Source organism: Rana temporaria, chromosome 6 (assembly GCF_905171775.1).
Source record: "Rana temporaria chromosome 6, aRanTem1.1, whole genome shotgun sequence".
NCBI classification, from domain to species: Eukaryota; Metazoa; Chordata; class Amphibia; order Anura; family Ranidae; genus Rana; species Rana temporaria.
In genome coordinates, this window is record NC_053494.1 from 28,355,336 (window position 1) to 28,371,204 (window position 15,869).

Genomic DNA, 15,869 nt, shown 5'->3' on the forward strand with positions numbered 1-15,869 from the left:
GTGCTGTGAAACAGACTTGGCTGGATTACAGTACTAGATTAAAAAAAAAAAAAAAAGGAGAAAGCAAGCATGAAAAAAGGAAAAAAAAAGGTATGCAAGAATCACATCTAAGAACTGGTAAGCTGCAATAAAGGTTTAATTTTGGGGTTAATACTGCTTTAAGCTGCATAGATCTGTGATGCAAAACTATTTAAAGTGCTTAGACCATGAATATTAAGCCATTTACATATTCCTAACAAGCAGTAAAGGTTTTACAATAAGTCATCCTGACCTCTCAATATGGTTTTAATGTGAGGCTATTCTCTCTCTCAAAGAGCCTTAAAATCATCAAGACTAGAGTTTACTAGAACAGGGGTCTCCAAACTAATGCCCGAGGGCCAGATGTGGCCCTTTATTAGCCTTTTACCTGGCCCTTGGGGCACTATTCCTCCCACTTAAACCAACAATAGGGCACCATTTCTTCCACTGATGGGATACTATCCCTTCTACTAAAAGGGGCATTACTCTCCCTCCAATTGACCACCAACCCTTAGGCCATATTTATTCTGACCGATGCCAGGCCTGGAAAACATTCTGCTCTGGCTGGCCACAATCCAGCCCTCCTGAAGTGTGGACAATAAGCTGGCCCTTTGGAAACCCCTGCCCTAGAAGTTGCCAAATGGTCCTTGGGAAGTGGTAGATTGACACCCTGACAGATATAGTGTCTGCATAGTGCTGGGATGAAAATCGCTTTGAAGAACCGCCTTTATGGTATTAGTGGTGTCTTCAAGGTACCAGTCAGAAATGGATTCTTCCCATTGGGCCATTCATCATACAATCCATGCAAAAATGCATGTCTCCACAGATCACCTAAAAGGGACCACTACAGATTGACCAAAGAAAAATGGTTCTGGCGCCATTTCCCTTTCTGGTCATTACTAGATACATTTAAAGTGGATGTAAACCCACTGTTGTAATTTTAAATTTATTAACACATGGTATATCCTGTAAGGATATACATGCCTCCTGCATGTCTCCTCATCTTTTTAAACTCACCCCTCAGCTGTCCTGAGCCCTGCAATATTGCCAAATGTGTGGACCTAAGCATTTTTTCGGCGCTAGGTGGGTGGAGTCGTGATGTCAGAAGACTCCTCCGCCCCCCCTCTACACTTTCCTGGCCAGCCAGCGTTGCGAGAACAAGCCTGTGGAGAGTAAAGTGCATGTACAGGAGTGACAGAGCGCCGTCTGTGAAGCAGAGAATAGACAAGGTTCTCTCTTATCTCACTGGGAAAAAGATGAGGATTGCTCAGAGCTGGATTAACTCGGTTAGAAGACTGGGCACAGATGATCTGAAATACTATACATTGTGCCAGCCAAAAAAATTGTGTTTACATCCACTTTACTGAATTTATTTAATCCAGCTTGGGCGTCAGATACTCTGGAAATGCCACATTTATGGGATTACATCTACTTCTTACTGATCATACTAATGTACGAAGAGCTGCAAATTTTAGCAAGGGTTGTCCAAAATCTGCAAATAATTTCAAGTGTTCCTTTGAGGTAAGGAGCTCGAGAAAGGCTGCTATAGGAGTCTGTTTTCAGCTTAGAAACCCCTGAAAAGCCTGCCATGAGCTGGTCCAAAAAAAAATAGGGAAAGAGCCAATATGTCATTGCCTGCGTTATGAAATTTAAAATTATGTGTAGCCACATTTTTGGTTGCACACCGGCTCACCAAATACACACACAAAAAATAAAAATGTTTTCAAAGAAAAAACGAAGCAGCCAAGCAGACACTTGGCTCTCCAGCTGTGGTGAAACAATCATTTCCATGAGACATTACAAGACTCCGACAATCATAGGCATGACTCCTAGAGGCATGATGGGATTTGTAGTCTCACCACAGCTGGAGTGCCGAGGTTGCCTACCCGAGCCTTCTCACTGGGACAGTTCTGACCATGAACAAGATACATTGAATATCAAGGAGTTTATGAAGGTCAGCAACAAAAGGTTAAGATCGAGGAAAAAAAAAAAAATTATATTACACTCTGGTTACCGTTAACCGGGGTAAATTAAGGGCCACTTTACACCTTCCAGCCCTTCATGAAGCACCACACTTAGGCAGCCTGTTCATTTTAACAGGGTGCTAACCCATAGCAACAACATGAAAAACTGGACCTGCACATTAGCAGTTAACACAGCAAGGAATATAAACCATCACCTCCACCAAATTTTTTATTTTTTTTTATAAGTACAGCACATAATTTGGTGCACTACAGGATACTGTGCCTATGCCTTGGGGTGCAATTCAACATGAATGGCACCACAAAGTATGATGCCAGCCTTAAGAAGGTTTAAGTTATGAAAGTGATGGAATTCTCTTCAAAGTGACTAGTATTAGATGTTTTTACATGTCACGTTTGTGGGATCTGCTAAAATAAAATAAAAAAATCCATAAAATTGCTTGGAATTTGTTGCCTCAAATATGGGTGACTGAACACTAGTATTCATCTGCAAGTATATCAGTATGGCTTATCAGTTACATTTAAATGCAATAGACATTCCAAGAACACAAACTGCTAAATAAATTTTCATTTTATTTCAAAAACATGTGACTCATTGTATACACATGCTATAAAAACGACAAATTAAAATGCAAATTATTGCAAGAAAAATGTTTAAATACTTGCACAATATTATATTACAAATTACCACTCAACAGGTTAATGGAAACTTAATCTGGGATCATAACTGCAAATGGTTTGCTTATTTCTACATTATAAACAGAACCTTTAATTACTCCGGACATTAACCTAAACCGGTTAGTGAAATATACTAGCAGCAAGATTAAAAACCATTAACAGGATTACAAATGTTCCAAAGATGCAGAGATCAGAGTAGCAGCAATCAATATTGCATAGAAGGTGGGTACTGAAAATACATTGGAAAGAAGTAGGCACGTCTGCGAATGTTATACAGATCCAAAAAGTGCACAGGTTCTTTTGCTTTGCAAAATGATTTGACCAAGTTTTAATGCCAATCAGAACATAAAAATTGGGGGGGGGGGATCCTTCTCATCTGTTTGCAGATATGGTAGTTACCCCATTAAAGGGGTTGTAAAGATTTGTTTATTTTCTCAATAGGTTTATTAAAGCTAATGCATTGTTGGTTCACTTATCTTTTCCTTCCATTTCCCTTATAAATTAGGGCTGTGCAAATTAACTTTTAATCGATTAATCTTAAATTTTTTGGATCGATTAAAATTTTTTTGATTGGTACTCACCTCTCCGCTGGCTTCCGGGGCCTTGAGGGAGTTCCGTCGGAGATCCAGTAACGTCACGGACACCGGCAGGGCTTGCCGTGTCCATCTGAAGGGCTCCTTTGCTGAGCCTTCATATCTGCATGCCGGTGGGACCTTACTATCTGCCACACGCAAGGGCTGTTACACTTCCCTCTATCAACCTGGGATTCTACAGCCATCCACTGGGAGTTGTGATAGTTCCCTTCATGGGACATCTACATGCCGACGGACTGATGTTAACCTCTCCTCATCTGGATTCAGCAGTGGTATCGTTGTACACATTTTTATACCAGTATCATACTTAGCTACATGTTTTTATGACTGCTTTTGGTACCGTTTGGTATTACTCGCACCATTTTTAGTTTATGTAGCTACATCCATTTTATCTCCAGTGCAATATTTATTTTGTTACCTACTTGAAGACTATAAAAGTTTTAATGCTATTCCCATCGAGCGCTGCCTTTGTGTTTCTTGTATCCGGCTATCCATTTTTCCAGTGGTTGGTAGCTGCACTGGGGATCAGCTTGCAAGGAGATCAGCTAAAAGTAGTTGGATCTGTATGTGCGTTATAATTAATCGAAATTAGTCGATTAATCGATAAAAAAAAAACGATTAATCAAACATTTTGAGCAGTAACATCCCCATTATAAATGTTTTTTTTCTTTGTTTGAATTTCTCACTTCCTGTTCCTCCGTAAGCTGTTCTGGCTGACTAACGCACAGACAGAATGGCTCAGATGGTGGAAAGCTTACCGAGGAGAAACAGGAAGTGAGAAATTCAGAGACAAAAAAAACATTTAGAAGGGAAATGGAAGGAAAAGGTAAGTGAACCAACAATGCACTAGCTTAAAAGGAACCCATTTAGAAAATAAAAACCTAACCTTTACAACCCCAGGAAAACTGGAAATCCCATTTGTTCAGAAACATATTGTAAACGTGCAGGCACATTTTCTTGGCACATAGTACTGCATATAGGTCGCCTATAGCACACCTGCTGGCCATAAAATATGACAGATCTGTACATGAATTATGGTTCCACTTGTGTATGCAACAAGGCCTATGTGATACAAGAACACAAACGGTACCCTAAGAAACACGAATTTCACTTTTTATAATAATCTTTACAAACACTGGGATATGAAAAAAATAAAAAGGTCTCCAAGATTTGTTGGTGTAGACACCACGGTTATCTGTTTAGTCTTCCTGACTGCAGATAAAGCGCACCTTCAAGGGCATAACATTGTGACACACTACAGACATGAAAACAGACAGATCAAAACAGTGACAGTATGGGATTTTTTTGTTGAACCTTGTCAAACTAGTTGGTTGCAAAGTTTTTTGTTCTCTAAAAACCGTAAAGGATAAAAAGGCAGATGGGTATTCAAGCAGTGCGAGGGGCTTGCAACACACTAAATTTGATTTATTGAGATTAAAATGGCTGTAAAAGGCAACTTTTAAAAAATAAAATGAACCGGTTATACTTATCTGATCCCACTGTCCGCATGGGCCCCCAGAGCAAGCCGTTTGCTATGGGGGTACACATGCAGATGTGCTTTTGAGCCACGCTGTGCCCATCCAAAGATGTACACAGCGTGGCTTGGCCCTGCCCCCTACCTCCCGGGATTTGACTGACAGCAGCAGGGGCCAATGGTTCCCACTACTTTCAGGAAAGCCTGTGAAAGCAGGGAGAGAAAAGAGACCCCAGATGCAGCCGTGCACATCTGGCACTTTACACACCTTAAAAAATGGTTTGTAAAACGTACATTTTTTCCCCTAAACAGCTTTCTTTACCTCAGTGCAGTCCTCCTTCACTTACCTCATCCTTCCATTTTGTTTTTAATGTCCTTATTTCTTCTGAGAAATCCTCACTTCCTGTTCTTCTATCTGTAACTCCACACAGTAATGCAAGGCTTTCTCCCTGGTGTGGAGTGTCGTGCTCACCCCCTCCCTTTGACTACAGGAGAGTCAGGACGCCCACCAACAGCTCCTTTCTCTGCAACGTAGAGCGCTTTGACTCTCCAGTAGTCCAAGGGAGGGGGCAAGCAGTGAGGATTTCTCAGAAGAAATAAGGACATTTAAAAGCAAAAATCAAAGGATGAGGTAAGTGAAGGAGGACTGCACTAAGGTAAAGGAAGCTATTTAGGGGGGGGGGGGGATTGTACCTTTACAACCCCTTTAAAGCGGAGTTCCACCTAAAGTGAAACTTCCGCTCATCCAATTCCTCCTCCCCTCTGGTGCCACAATTGGCACCTTTTGGGGGGGGGGGGTAGACACACGGACAGACAGGTATCCTTTTCCACTTCTGGGAGCCTCAGCCGCGGGTGGCAACATCACAGCTGGGGCTCCCTCCTCCGGGCCAATAGGAGAGGGCCTCGTGCATGCACAGTAGGGTTCCCGGCGTGAAGCCGAAAGGCTACACTGCCGGGTACCCTTACCCGCAATGGCAGCACCCGACAGCTGAGGGAAACATCAGCTCTGTGGTGCCGACTCCAGGACAGGTAAGTGTCCCATTATTAAAAGCCAGCAGCTGCACTATGTGTAGCTGCTGGCTTTAAAAAAAATTGGGGGCGGAACACCGCTTTAATCCAGGAAATGTCTTACACGGCAGTACAGTAGCTGCTTTTTTATGGTACATTGTCCAAATTTTGACCCCCTCTGACGTGGCAGGTGGAACCAAAAAAGTGCCTACTGTTCTGCTTATAGCAAAGTTACGACAGATTTCAAAGACAAGTACCCTCCTAAAATAGCAGGAGTCTTTGGAAGCAAGTCAATGCTCATCCAATTCCGTCAACATGTTTAGTTGCTTCCTGCCCACAGCTTGTTTATTAGGCCTCATGCACACTGGGCGTTTATCCAGCTCTTCTGAACACCTTTCTCCCCACAAGAGAAAAGCAGCGTTAAGGAGCCTAAAAGACGCAATTATTCATTTCAATGGCCAGAATATTTATTTAATGCGGTCACTAAAATGAACACTCAGATGCTAAATCCTTTTAGGCGTGTTAACATGCAGTTAAACGCGCCAGGCGCTTCCTGCTCCAACGTTCCTCTCATGATTACATTTTTGGCGAGTTTCGATTTCTGGCCCTAAACCCATAGGTGTGCAACAAGCGCTGGTCAGTGTATTCTGGTGGTGTGGGGGGGGGGGGGGGGGCTTGAATATCTTATTTTCATTTAATCCACTGGTAAGTACCCAGCTACAAGCCAACATTGGGGCAAGCAGCCTCTAGCTCCGACTATGCTCAGAAAGCTGCCCTGTCAAATACAGCGATATGAAGCCAACCAGCAAGGTTGCAATCACTATAAAGGCCAATCACAGCGAGTACATAGCTTTCTTTACACAGCTGTTATTGTGCCTAGCAGAGGGAGGCACTTGACAGAAGTAGTTGACAAAATGCAGCTTTTAGAATAGCATATAGTCAGAAAAGCATAATTACCCATATTTTACATATTTTGTCCATCAAAAAAGGTCCAGTTTACATTATTGGTTTAACTTTACTGCATATGAAGGCAAGCAACATCATGGCAACCCATTCATTTTTAATGGGTTGGCACTGCACCTTAAAGCAGAGCTTTCACTTGTTTCCTCCCTCCCCCTCTGAAGCCACAATTGGCACCCTTCGGGGGGGGGGGGGGGGCTTTGGCCCATTCAGGATATTTGTCTGACAAATATCCTGTTCCCACTTCCGGGATATTGACGAAGCTTTGCAGTAACCACAAAGCAAAGATGTATATGGGCCCTAAAACATTACCAAAATGTTATGCCTATAACCCTGAAAACACTTGATTATGTAGACAAAGTTCTAGTCAAGATAACCAATGCTCCTAAAATATGACCAGGGCATTAAAAAGGGTCACTAAAGGAAAACATTTTTTTTTGCTGAAATGACTGTTTACAGGGTATAGAGACATAATAGTGAACGGATTCCTTTTAAAAATTATTAAAAATAGATAAAAAACAATCATATAATGTGCCTGCAGTTTAGTTTAGTTGTTGCTGTTGTTTCCTGGTTCTCCGATGTACAGAGAGCCAATAGAGGGCAGTGAAAGTTTTGCAAAACGAAACTGGATTGTTGCTGAGGGGTTTTAATCACACCTCCTTGATTAGTCACCACAGTGAGAAATCTCCCAGTACTGTGGTGATCAGGAAACAGACAACCAGGAAGTGTCCAGAACAGAGAGGAATTACAGCAACATCAAAGCAAAAGCAAAAACAAAAACAATGAACACATAAAACCAGGACTGCAGTAAGGTAAAGGAAGCTATTTAGCTAAAAAAAAAAAAAAATTCCTTTAGTGACCCTTCAAGTACCCCAGTCATGAAAATGTTATGTACACAGAAAACAAGAAAATAACAAACATGTTATACTTACCAGCTTTGTGTAGTGGTTTTGCACAGAACAGCCCTGATCCTCCGCTCGGGTCCCTCTTCAGTGCTCCTGATCCCACCCCTCCTGGTAAGTGCCCCCACAACAAGCAGCTTGCTATGAGGGCATCAGAGTGGAAGCTCACTGAGCCGAGGCTCGGCACCCTCTCACTTCATTGGCCAACAGCCAGAGCCAATGGAACCGCGCTGCTGTCTCAGCCAATGAGGCGGTGGGGGTCCTGGGCAGCAAAGACACTCCTGCAACATCGCTGGATAGAGAAGGGACATACCACATCACTTCTGTATTAAAGTTACTTACCTGCCTGTCCTCACAGTACACCAAGCTGCACAGCTCAGTGTAGAATTTCAGCAATGCCAAGATGACTAAACTCGCTCGTGTGCGCAGGGAGGGATTTAATCTTGGCCCGGCCAATGAAAGCAGCCGAGGATTGATACCTAGAAGCCACTGGGCTAAAGAGGTCATTGGGGAGCTCAGAAACCGCGCTTAAGGTATAATCAAGTTAGTTTCACTTGTATACCCACTTACACCAATCCCAATTTTCTCTACAGGACTTATTTTTGCCAACTAGCCTTGTAATTATAACCCATTCTGCCAAACAAAAAATTGGTATAACACTTGGTGTATAAAATTAGTGATGTAGTGCCACTAATTTTCTACACCAAGTGTTTTACCTAATGTATAGCATGTTCTGTAGAACAATTTTACACAAATTTCCAGTGCTGCAGGCCTCACACAGCCACTGAGGCCCATACACCATGAATGCATGGTTTATGCAGCGCCAGGTGCTGCACGTAGATAGCCTATGCAAGTCTATAGGAACACAGCGGTTGCAAGAACGCAGGTGTGGGGGGTTCCCGTGAGTGGAAACAAAATGCAGACAGCGCATGTTTGGGGTTGCTCACTCGCCGTGTCCATGTAGCCGCTGTCTACCAATAAATATAAATAGGCAGCCTGCAAGCAGCACCTGGCAGCTTCAGCCGCAAAACCAAGTGGACAATTAATGGTGTACATGCTTAACGCATGTATAAAAGAGGCCAGAGATATTGAAATGTATTTTATTTTCTAAATGTAATTGGACACTGCCCTGAAATTCAGTTTTGTTACCCAATTCACAGCTGCACATAAATTCTCAACACAAATCCATGACCAGTTGCGTTAGATACTTTTTACACATGGCTGCAAGTCATGTCCAGCGCTCAGACCAGTGCACTGACAGAGCTCTGATTTCTAGGAAACATGATTATCCAGGGCACTTTGATGATCCCATTTATCCCAGGAAGATCGTTAACGTAAAGCAATTTTAACCAGTTAAGCCCCGGACCAATATGCAGCCTAAAGACCCAAGGTGTTTTTACAGTTCGGGACTGCGTCTCTTTAACAGACAATTGCGCGGTCGTGCGACGTGGCTCCCAAACAAAATTGGCGTCCTTTTTCCCCCCACAAATAGAGCTTTCTTTTGGTGGTATTTGATCACATCTGCGGTTTTTAGTTTTTGCGCTATAAACAAAAATAGAGCGACAATTTTGAAAAAAATGCAATATTTTTTACTTTTTGCTGTAATAAATATCCCCCAAAAACATATATAAAAACATTTTTTTTCCTCAGTTTAGGCCGATACGTATTCTACCTATTTTTAGTAAAAAAAACAAAAAAAAACGCAATAAGCGTTTATCGATTGGTTTGCGCAAAATTTATAGTGTTTACAAAATAGGGGATAGTTTTATTGCATTTTTATTAATTTTTTTTTTTTTACTACTAATGGCGGCGATCAGCAATTTTTTTCGTGACTGCGACATTATGGCGGACACTTCGGACAATTTTGACACATTTTTGGGACCATTGTCATTTTCACAGCAAAAAATGCTTTTAAATTGCATTCTTTATTGTGAAAATGACAGTTGCAGTTTGGGAGTTAACCACAGGGGGCGCTGTAGGAGTTAGGGTGCACCTAGTATGTGTTTACAACTGTAGGGGGGTGTGGTTGTAGGAATGACGTCATCGATCGTGTCTTCCCTATAAAGGGAATGACGCGATCGATGCGCCGCCATAGTGAAGCACGGGGAAGCCGTGTTTACATACGGCTCTCCCCGTTCTTCAGCTCCGGGGAGCGATCGCGACGGAGCGGCTATAAACAAATAGCCGCGCCGTGGTCCCGGATCGCTCCCCGAGCGGACCCGACCTCCGCATGTAGCGGGGGGGGGTCCCGATCGGACCCCCCACCCGCTAATAGGCAAGGACGTACGTGTACGCCCATGTGCCTGTACGTGCCATATTGTGGACGTATATGTACATGCAGGGGTCGGGAAGTGGTTAATAGCCGAGTATAGTTTTTGCTTCCCCCATCTTTTATAAAAAGGGAGGACAAACAAGGTGCTTCCAAAGACTATGTGGCTCTAGAGATTTGTCCAGCCCTGTATTATGAAATATACATAGCACTGCAATGTTGGACCCTGGGGACTGCAACACACAACAACTGCCTAAGCTAGGGTAAAAATGACTTGGCTTCAATGCTTTTGAGACATCACATGTGACAGACAATAAGGTGAGGCCACAACCCAGTAGAGAACAGGTGCATTGAAAACAGATAATCTGTAATTAGTCAAAAATATACTGTAACATCATCATTACATAACATGCTGCAAGAAATTCTTTCAAGCCGAGAAAGGGGCAGTTCATAATAAAGATTTAAACAGTACACATGTAAAATGTAAATGACCCAGTTTCATAAGAAGTTTTATAAAAACTGACACATGTAATATTTTATTGTAAAGAAACAATACAAAAGACCTATACAAACAGATCTTAAAGTCAAAACACAACAGAACATGACAGCATGTTCACACTAGTGACCGCTCATACAGACGGTAACAAGGTCCTGTATAACAGGAAATCATTTTGCATTCAATATGAAATACAGCACCATGGGGAAATGTGCACTTTCACAAAGAGCTCATCATTACCAGTATGCAAAATACAGTGGCTTTTACAAATTCACAGTTTCAACAGAACCACACAGAAAGAAGAGCAGGTGTGTGCCTGCACTTTAAAGGCTGGAGTAAAGAAGTATAAGGAAAAGGGTGATTGTGGGGTTTACATACTGCTTTTGATGTTCCACTCACTGGCTCATTACGATTTCTAGAATGCAAATGAGAAAGGGGAAAAGCAATTAGTGAAAGCAATTTACACCCAATGTAAAAAATAAAAGTAAAACAAAATTTCGGAGCATGTTCATACTGAACGTGTGTAGTAGCTGTAAGGACTATAGGCCAGGTATAGCACATCCATGCAGCTATATGCACTCCTGGGTAAAGCTTACTAAAAAGATTTTTAGTGTAAAAGTTGGAAAGATGCAGAGCCCATCAATTCCACTATATATTCAGATGCATACTTCTGTTACTATGTCAAAGCCCTAGATACACAGTAACAGGGTCTATATACACTTATACAGTGAACCAAGCCTGGCTCCTGACAAATTTTATTTTCTATTGAGAACTGGGGACAAAGGTTTTGAACTGCTTTCTTTTGGACTGTCTTCATGGCCGATTTACCCCACCCTTTAAAGCGGGATCAGGTTTCTGACAAAGTTCAAGTATTTGCTTAAGCAACTTTTGACCAGTGTTGGCTGTGTGCTTAAAGCGGGAGGCCACCAGAAAAAAAATTTAACATTAGATTTAGGCTAATTAAGGGAAGCAGAAACTGGTATTTTTTTTTAAAATCAATGCCGTACTTACCGTTTTCGAGATAGATGTTCTCCCGCCGCTTCCGGGTATGATCTGCGGGACTGGGTGTTCCTATTTGATTGACAGCCTTCCGACGGTCGCATACAGCGCGTCACCAGCTGCCCGAACGTCAGTGCGGCTCTATACGGCGCCTGCGCACCGACGTTCGGCTACTTTCGGAAACTCGTGACGCGTTGTATGCGACGGTCGGAAGACTGTCAATCAAGTAGGAACGCCCAGTCCCGCAGCCCATACCCGGAAGCAGCGGGAGAACATCTCGAAAACGGTAAGTACGGCATTGATTTTAAAAAAAATACCCGTTTCTGCTCCCCTTAAATAGCCTCAATCTAATGTTAAAAAAATATTTTTTGGGTGAACCTCCACTTTAAAGAGCAGAAGTAAACTATTCAGACACAATATCACAACTGGCTTAAAACTAAATTCTAAACCTAACCTCCATTATACTCTCCCAACTATCCTTTCTCATCATTTATTTTGTCAAAAACCTTTGATATCTAGCAAGCCTTACAAGTCAGTAAGTTTCACCTAAACAGAGCTCCTAGCAGTTGACAGCAACCATAAACCACCCACCTTCTTTCAGCTCTATTCCAGGAGGGAGCCCAAGGCAAGACAGCCCACATGTTTTTTTTTCATTCAACCAACAGTTTGAAAAAAAAAAAAAAAAAAAAAAAAACAATTCCCCCTATCCACACATTAGAGAAAGATGTGGGAATCCTCCTGCTGATCTATTGTACTCTGTCAGTGGGGATGCGTCCCTTCCCCTGTCAGAATACCCTGATCAGTGCTGTAGTCTTTAGCCTCCTGTGCTGATCAAGCAAGGAAAATGCGACAGGCCAGTTGTACATAAGTCAATTGGTAGATTAACTTCTGCACAACCACAGTATCATACATGGATCAAAATCCAGCCAGTCGCGGCTGAACTTCAATCCATGTATGGGCAGCTTAGGAATCACAAAGCAGATATTCTGATTAAAAAGGGTGACTGGAGTGGAGGATAGATTTAATTAGATCTGCTTTAATAACTGATTGAAATGTATTTCCAACAGCAACCCAATACAGTTTCATACCCCCAGAGCACATTGAAGGAGGAACATTGGAAAAACTAGCCAGTCACTAAAAGCACATCCCTAAATTCTTATGCAACATACTACTATACAAATACAACAGAGTAAAAACAAAAAAAAGGCAACAGCACTTACACGACAAATGTTTTTGTTGTAGTTCTTACTCCACCAATAGGAATTCTCCTAACAATGACAGATGAGTTCTTAGGAATAAGTGCAGCTTCATCTGTGTACTCTATAGTGGTTAAAGAAAAAGGTAAAGCATTAAGTACAATGATTGGAACAACTTACACATGAAACTGCTACTACACTGGACAGAAGGCCTGCATTTTATGAAAACAGAAAATATTTTAAATAAGATACTCATTAAAATATCTTTGCAAAGCAGGAACAAAAATTGTTTCTGGACAGCCGCACTCTGAACAAGTTGTTTTTTTAATAAAGGCTACAACTTGTTCAGAGTGCGGCTGTCCAGAAACAATTTTTGTTCCTGCTTTGCCTGCACTCGAGTTGTCTGCAACAGATATTCATCTGGGTTCCCACCTGGAGCGGCTATTCCCATTTCCATTAAAATATCTTCCCTTTACCATAAGACGCTTTTAGGACCAGTTCACACCAGATGCAGTTCCGTGCACATTTTTTCCTGCACTGAAAATGCATAGTGTTTTCCATGTATTCCAATGGCTCTAGCTGACACCATGCATGCATTTTGTGCAAAATAAAAGCACACGGAACTGCGTCAGGTGTGAACTGGCCCTCATGTAAGGTATAGATTTATAGAGACTGGGCAGCAACATTTCAAAACTCATCACCTTCGGGTGCAGGCAATTTGAAGATAGATTGGCAATGCAATGTTCTAGTTATTTTGGAAGTATCTAAATTAGAAGTATAATAATCTCCCAGAATGCATTTACAGTAGGGCCGACTGTCAATCATCAGCCCTCAACTCCTCCGTGCTCATTGGATCGCTGAGCTGTGGAGGGACGGGGGAGCGACCTTCTCAGACTCAGTCGCTTGCTGAGACGGGCATCAGTCCGGGCACCTGGCGGATCCCAACTTTGTCACGGTGCCTGGACCAATTCCTGTAAAGTCAGCAGAGAGCGGACCTCAGTCCGCTCTGCTGAAAAAAGGTCACAGGAGTGCAATACAAAATTGCACTCCTGGGGCCCATAGGAGAAGCCCAGTCAAACAAGCTCAGCCTGGAATTCTCCTTTAAAGGGGTTGTAAAGGTACAAAGAAAAGTCCCCAATAGCTTCCTTTACCTCATCCTTCGATTTTGCTTTTAAATGTCCTTATTTCTGAGAAATCCTCACTTCCTGTTCTTCTGTCTGTAACTACACACCGTAATGCAAGGCTTTCTCCCTGGTGTGAAGAAAGCCCCTTGAGGGGGGGGGGGGAAGGGGCGAGCAGGAGTGTCAGGACGCTCACTAACACACAGCTCCTTTATCTGCAAAGTAGAGTGTCCTGACTTGCCTGCTCGCCCCCTCAAGAGGCTTTCTCCACACCAGGGAGAAAGCCTCACATTACTGTGTGGAGTTACAGACAGAAGAACAGGAAGTGAGGATTTCTCAGAAGAAATAAGGACATTTAAAAGTAAAATCAAAGGATGAGGTAAGTGAAGGAGGACAGCACTAAGGTAAAGGAAGCCATTTAGGGAATTTTTTTTTACCTTTACAACCCCTTTAAGCTATAGCCTCATTTTAAATGGCGTTAATACAAACACACCAAAACCAAACAGAAGAGACGTTTAGGGCTGGGACACTCATGTGCCAACATAATCTAACGGATTAACAGAGATGCTAGAGATATATCTATCTATCTATCTATCTATCTATCTATCTATCTATCTATCTATCTATCTATCTATCTATCTATCTATCTATCTATCTATCTATCTAACACACACACACACACACACACACACACACACACACACACACACTAATAAAAAAATATTCAAGTCTACCCCAAAGATCTAAAAGCCAAAACAAACCCACATCTCTGCAGCTGAAAAAATGCTGAGATATCAAAATTGGGGTACTCCGATAACCAACTGTAGGTCTCAGGAATCGTACGTCACATTTACATACACAGCACAGAGGTGGCCTCCCATACCAGAGTAAAACGGAGTAATGCATGTGTAATAGACCTTTAAACCACTTAAGGACCGCCTCCTGCACATATACGGCAGCAGAATGGCACAAGCACGTACCTGTACGTCCTCCAAGTGCCCAGCCGTGGGTCGCGGGCCCGTCCGCAACCCGGTCCGAAGCTCCGTGACTGCGGCCGCGGGAACCGATCGCCGCCGGAGTGCTGCGAACAGTCCCCGAAGCTTTAGAACGGGGAGAGCTGTGTGTAAACACAGCTTTCCCGTTTTTCACTGTGGCACCGTCATTGATCGTCTTTCCATACATCAGGGAACAGACTATCAATGACATCACACGTCCAGCCCCCCTACAGTTAAGAAACACATACGAGGTCACACTTAACCCCTTCCGCGCCCCCTAGTGGTTAACTCTCAAACTGCAATTGCCATTTTCACAGTAAACAATGCATTTTTATAGCATTTTTTTGCTGTGAAAATGACAATTGTCCCAAAAATGTGTCAAAATTGTCCGATGTATCCGCCATTATGCCGCAGTCACAAAAAAGTCACAAAAAAAAAAAGAAAGAAATCGCTGATCGCCGCCATTAGTACATTTTTTTTTTTTTTTTAGAAAAATGCAATAAAAACCAAAACCTATTTTGTAAACGCTATAAATTTTGCTTAATCCAATTGATAAACGCTTATTGCGATTTTTTTTTACCAAAAATATGTACAAGAATACTTATCGGCCTAAACTGAGAAAAAAATATGTTTTTATATCTTTTTTGGGGGCATTATAGCAAAAAATAGATTTTTTTCAAAATTGTTGCTCTATTTTTGTTTATAGCGCAAAAAATTAAAAACGCAGAGGTGATAAAATACCACCAAAATAAAGCTCTATTTGTGGGAAAAAAAGGACGGCAATTTTATTTGGGAGCCACATCGCGCAATTGTCAGTTAAAGTGACGCAGTACCGAATCGCAAAAACTGGCCAGGTCCTTTACCTGCGTAATGGTTCGGGTCTTAAGTGGTTAATTGCTGCACAAGTTATTTTGGAATAGGATTAAAAAAGGGATTTCAAGTCCCCAAAACAATTACATGCACCAAAATTTCGACAACCGAAAAATATCAGCTAAAAAATGGTGTTTATGGCATTTTGCAGATAAAATGTGCCGCTAATGCATGCGATTTTACTGTGCATTTTTCATAGGTAATGTGACTCAAAAACTGCATCAAAACCGCAACAAATGTGTTATTGATGCGTTCTTGCTGCATTTTCAGTGCATTTTAACTGACCAAAAATGTAGAAAGATTTTTAC

At 42.1% G+C, this 15,869-nt stretch overlaps 1 protein-coding gene across 4 annotated transcripts in view; it reads right to left on the bottom strand.

Annotated features, from left to right (window-relative positions):
- RBBP6 (RB binding protein 6, ubiquitin ligase) overlaps positions 1-15,869 on the bottom strand; it is a 69,692-nt gene that overhangs the window by 43,524 nt on the left and 10,299 nt on the right. For all 4 annotated transcript variants that reach the window (XM_040356526.1, XM_040356529.1, XM_040356528.1 and 1 more), the window contains exons 2-3: positions 12,600-12,699; positions 10,759-10,795 (exon numbers count right to left, since the gene is read on the bottom strand). In XM_040356526.1, coding sequence (XP_040212460.1) covers positions 10,759-10,795; positions 12,600-12,699 — 137 coding nt within the window. The remainder of the gene's footprint in view (positions 1-10,758; positions 10,796-12,599; positions 12,700-15,869) is intronic.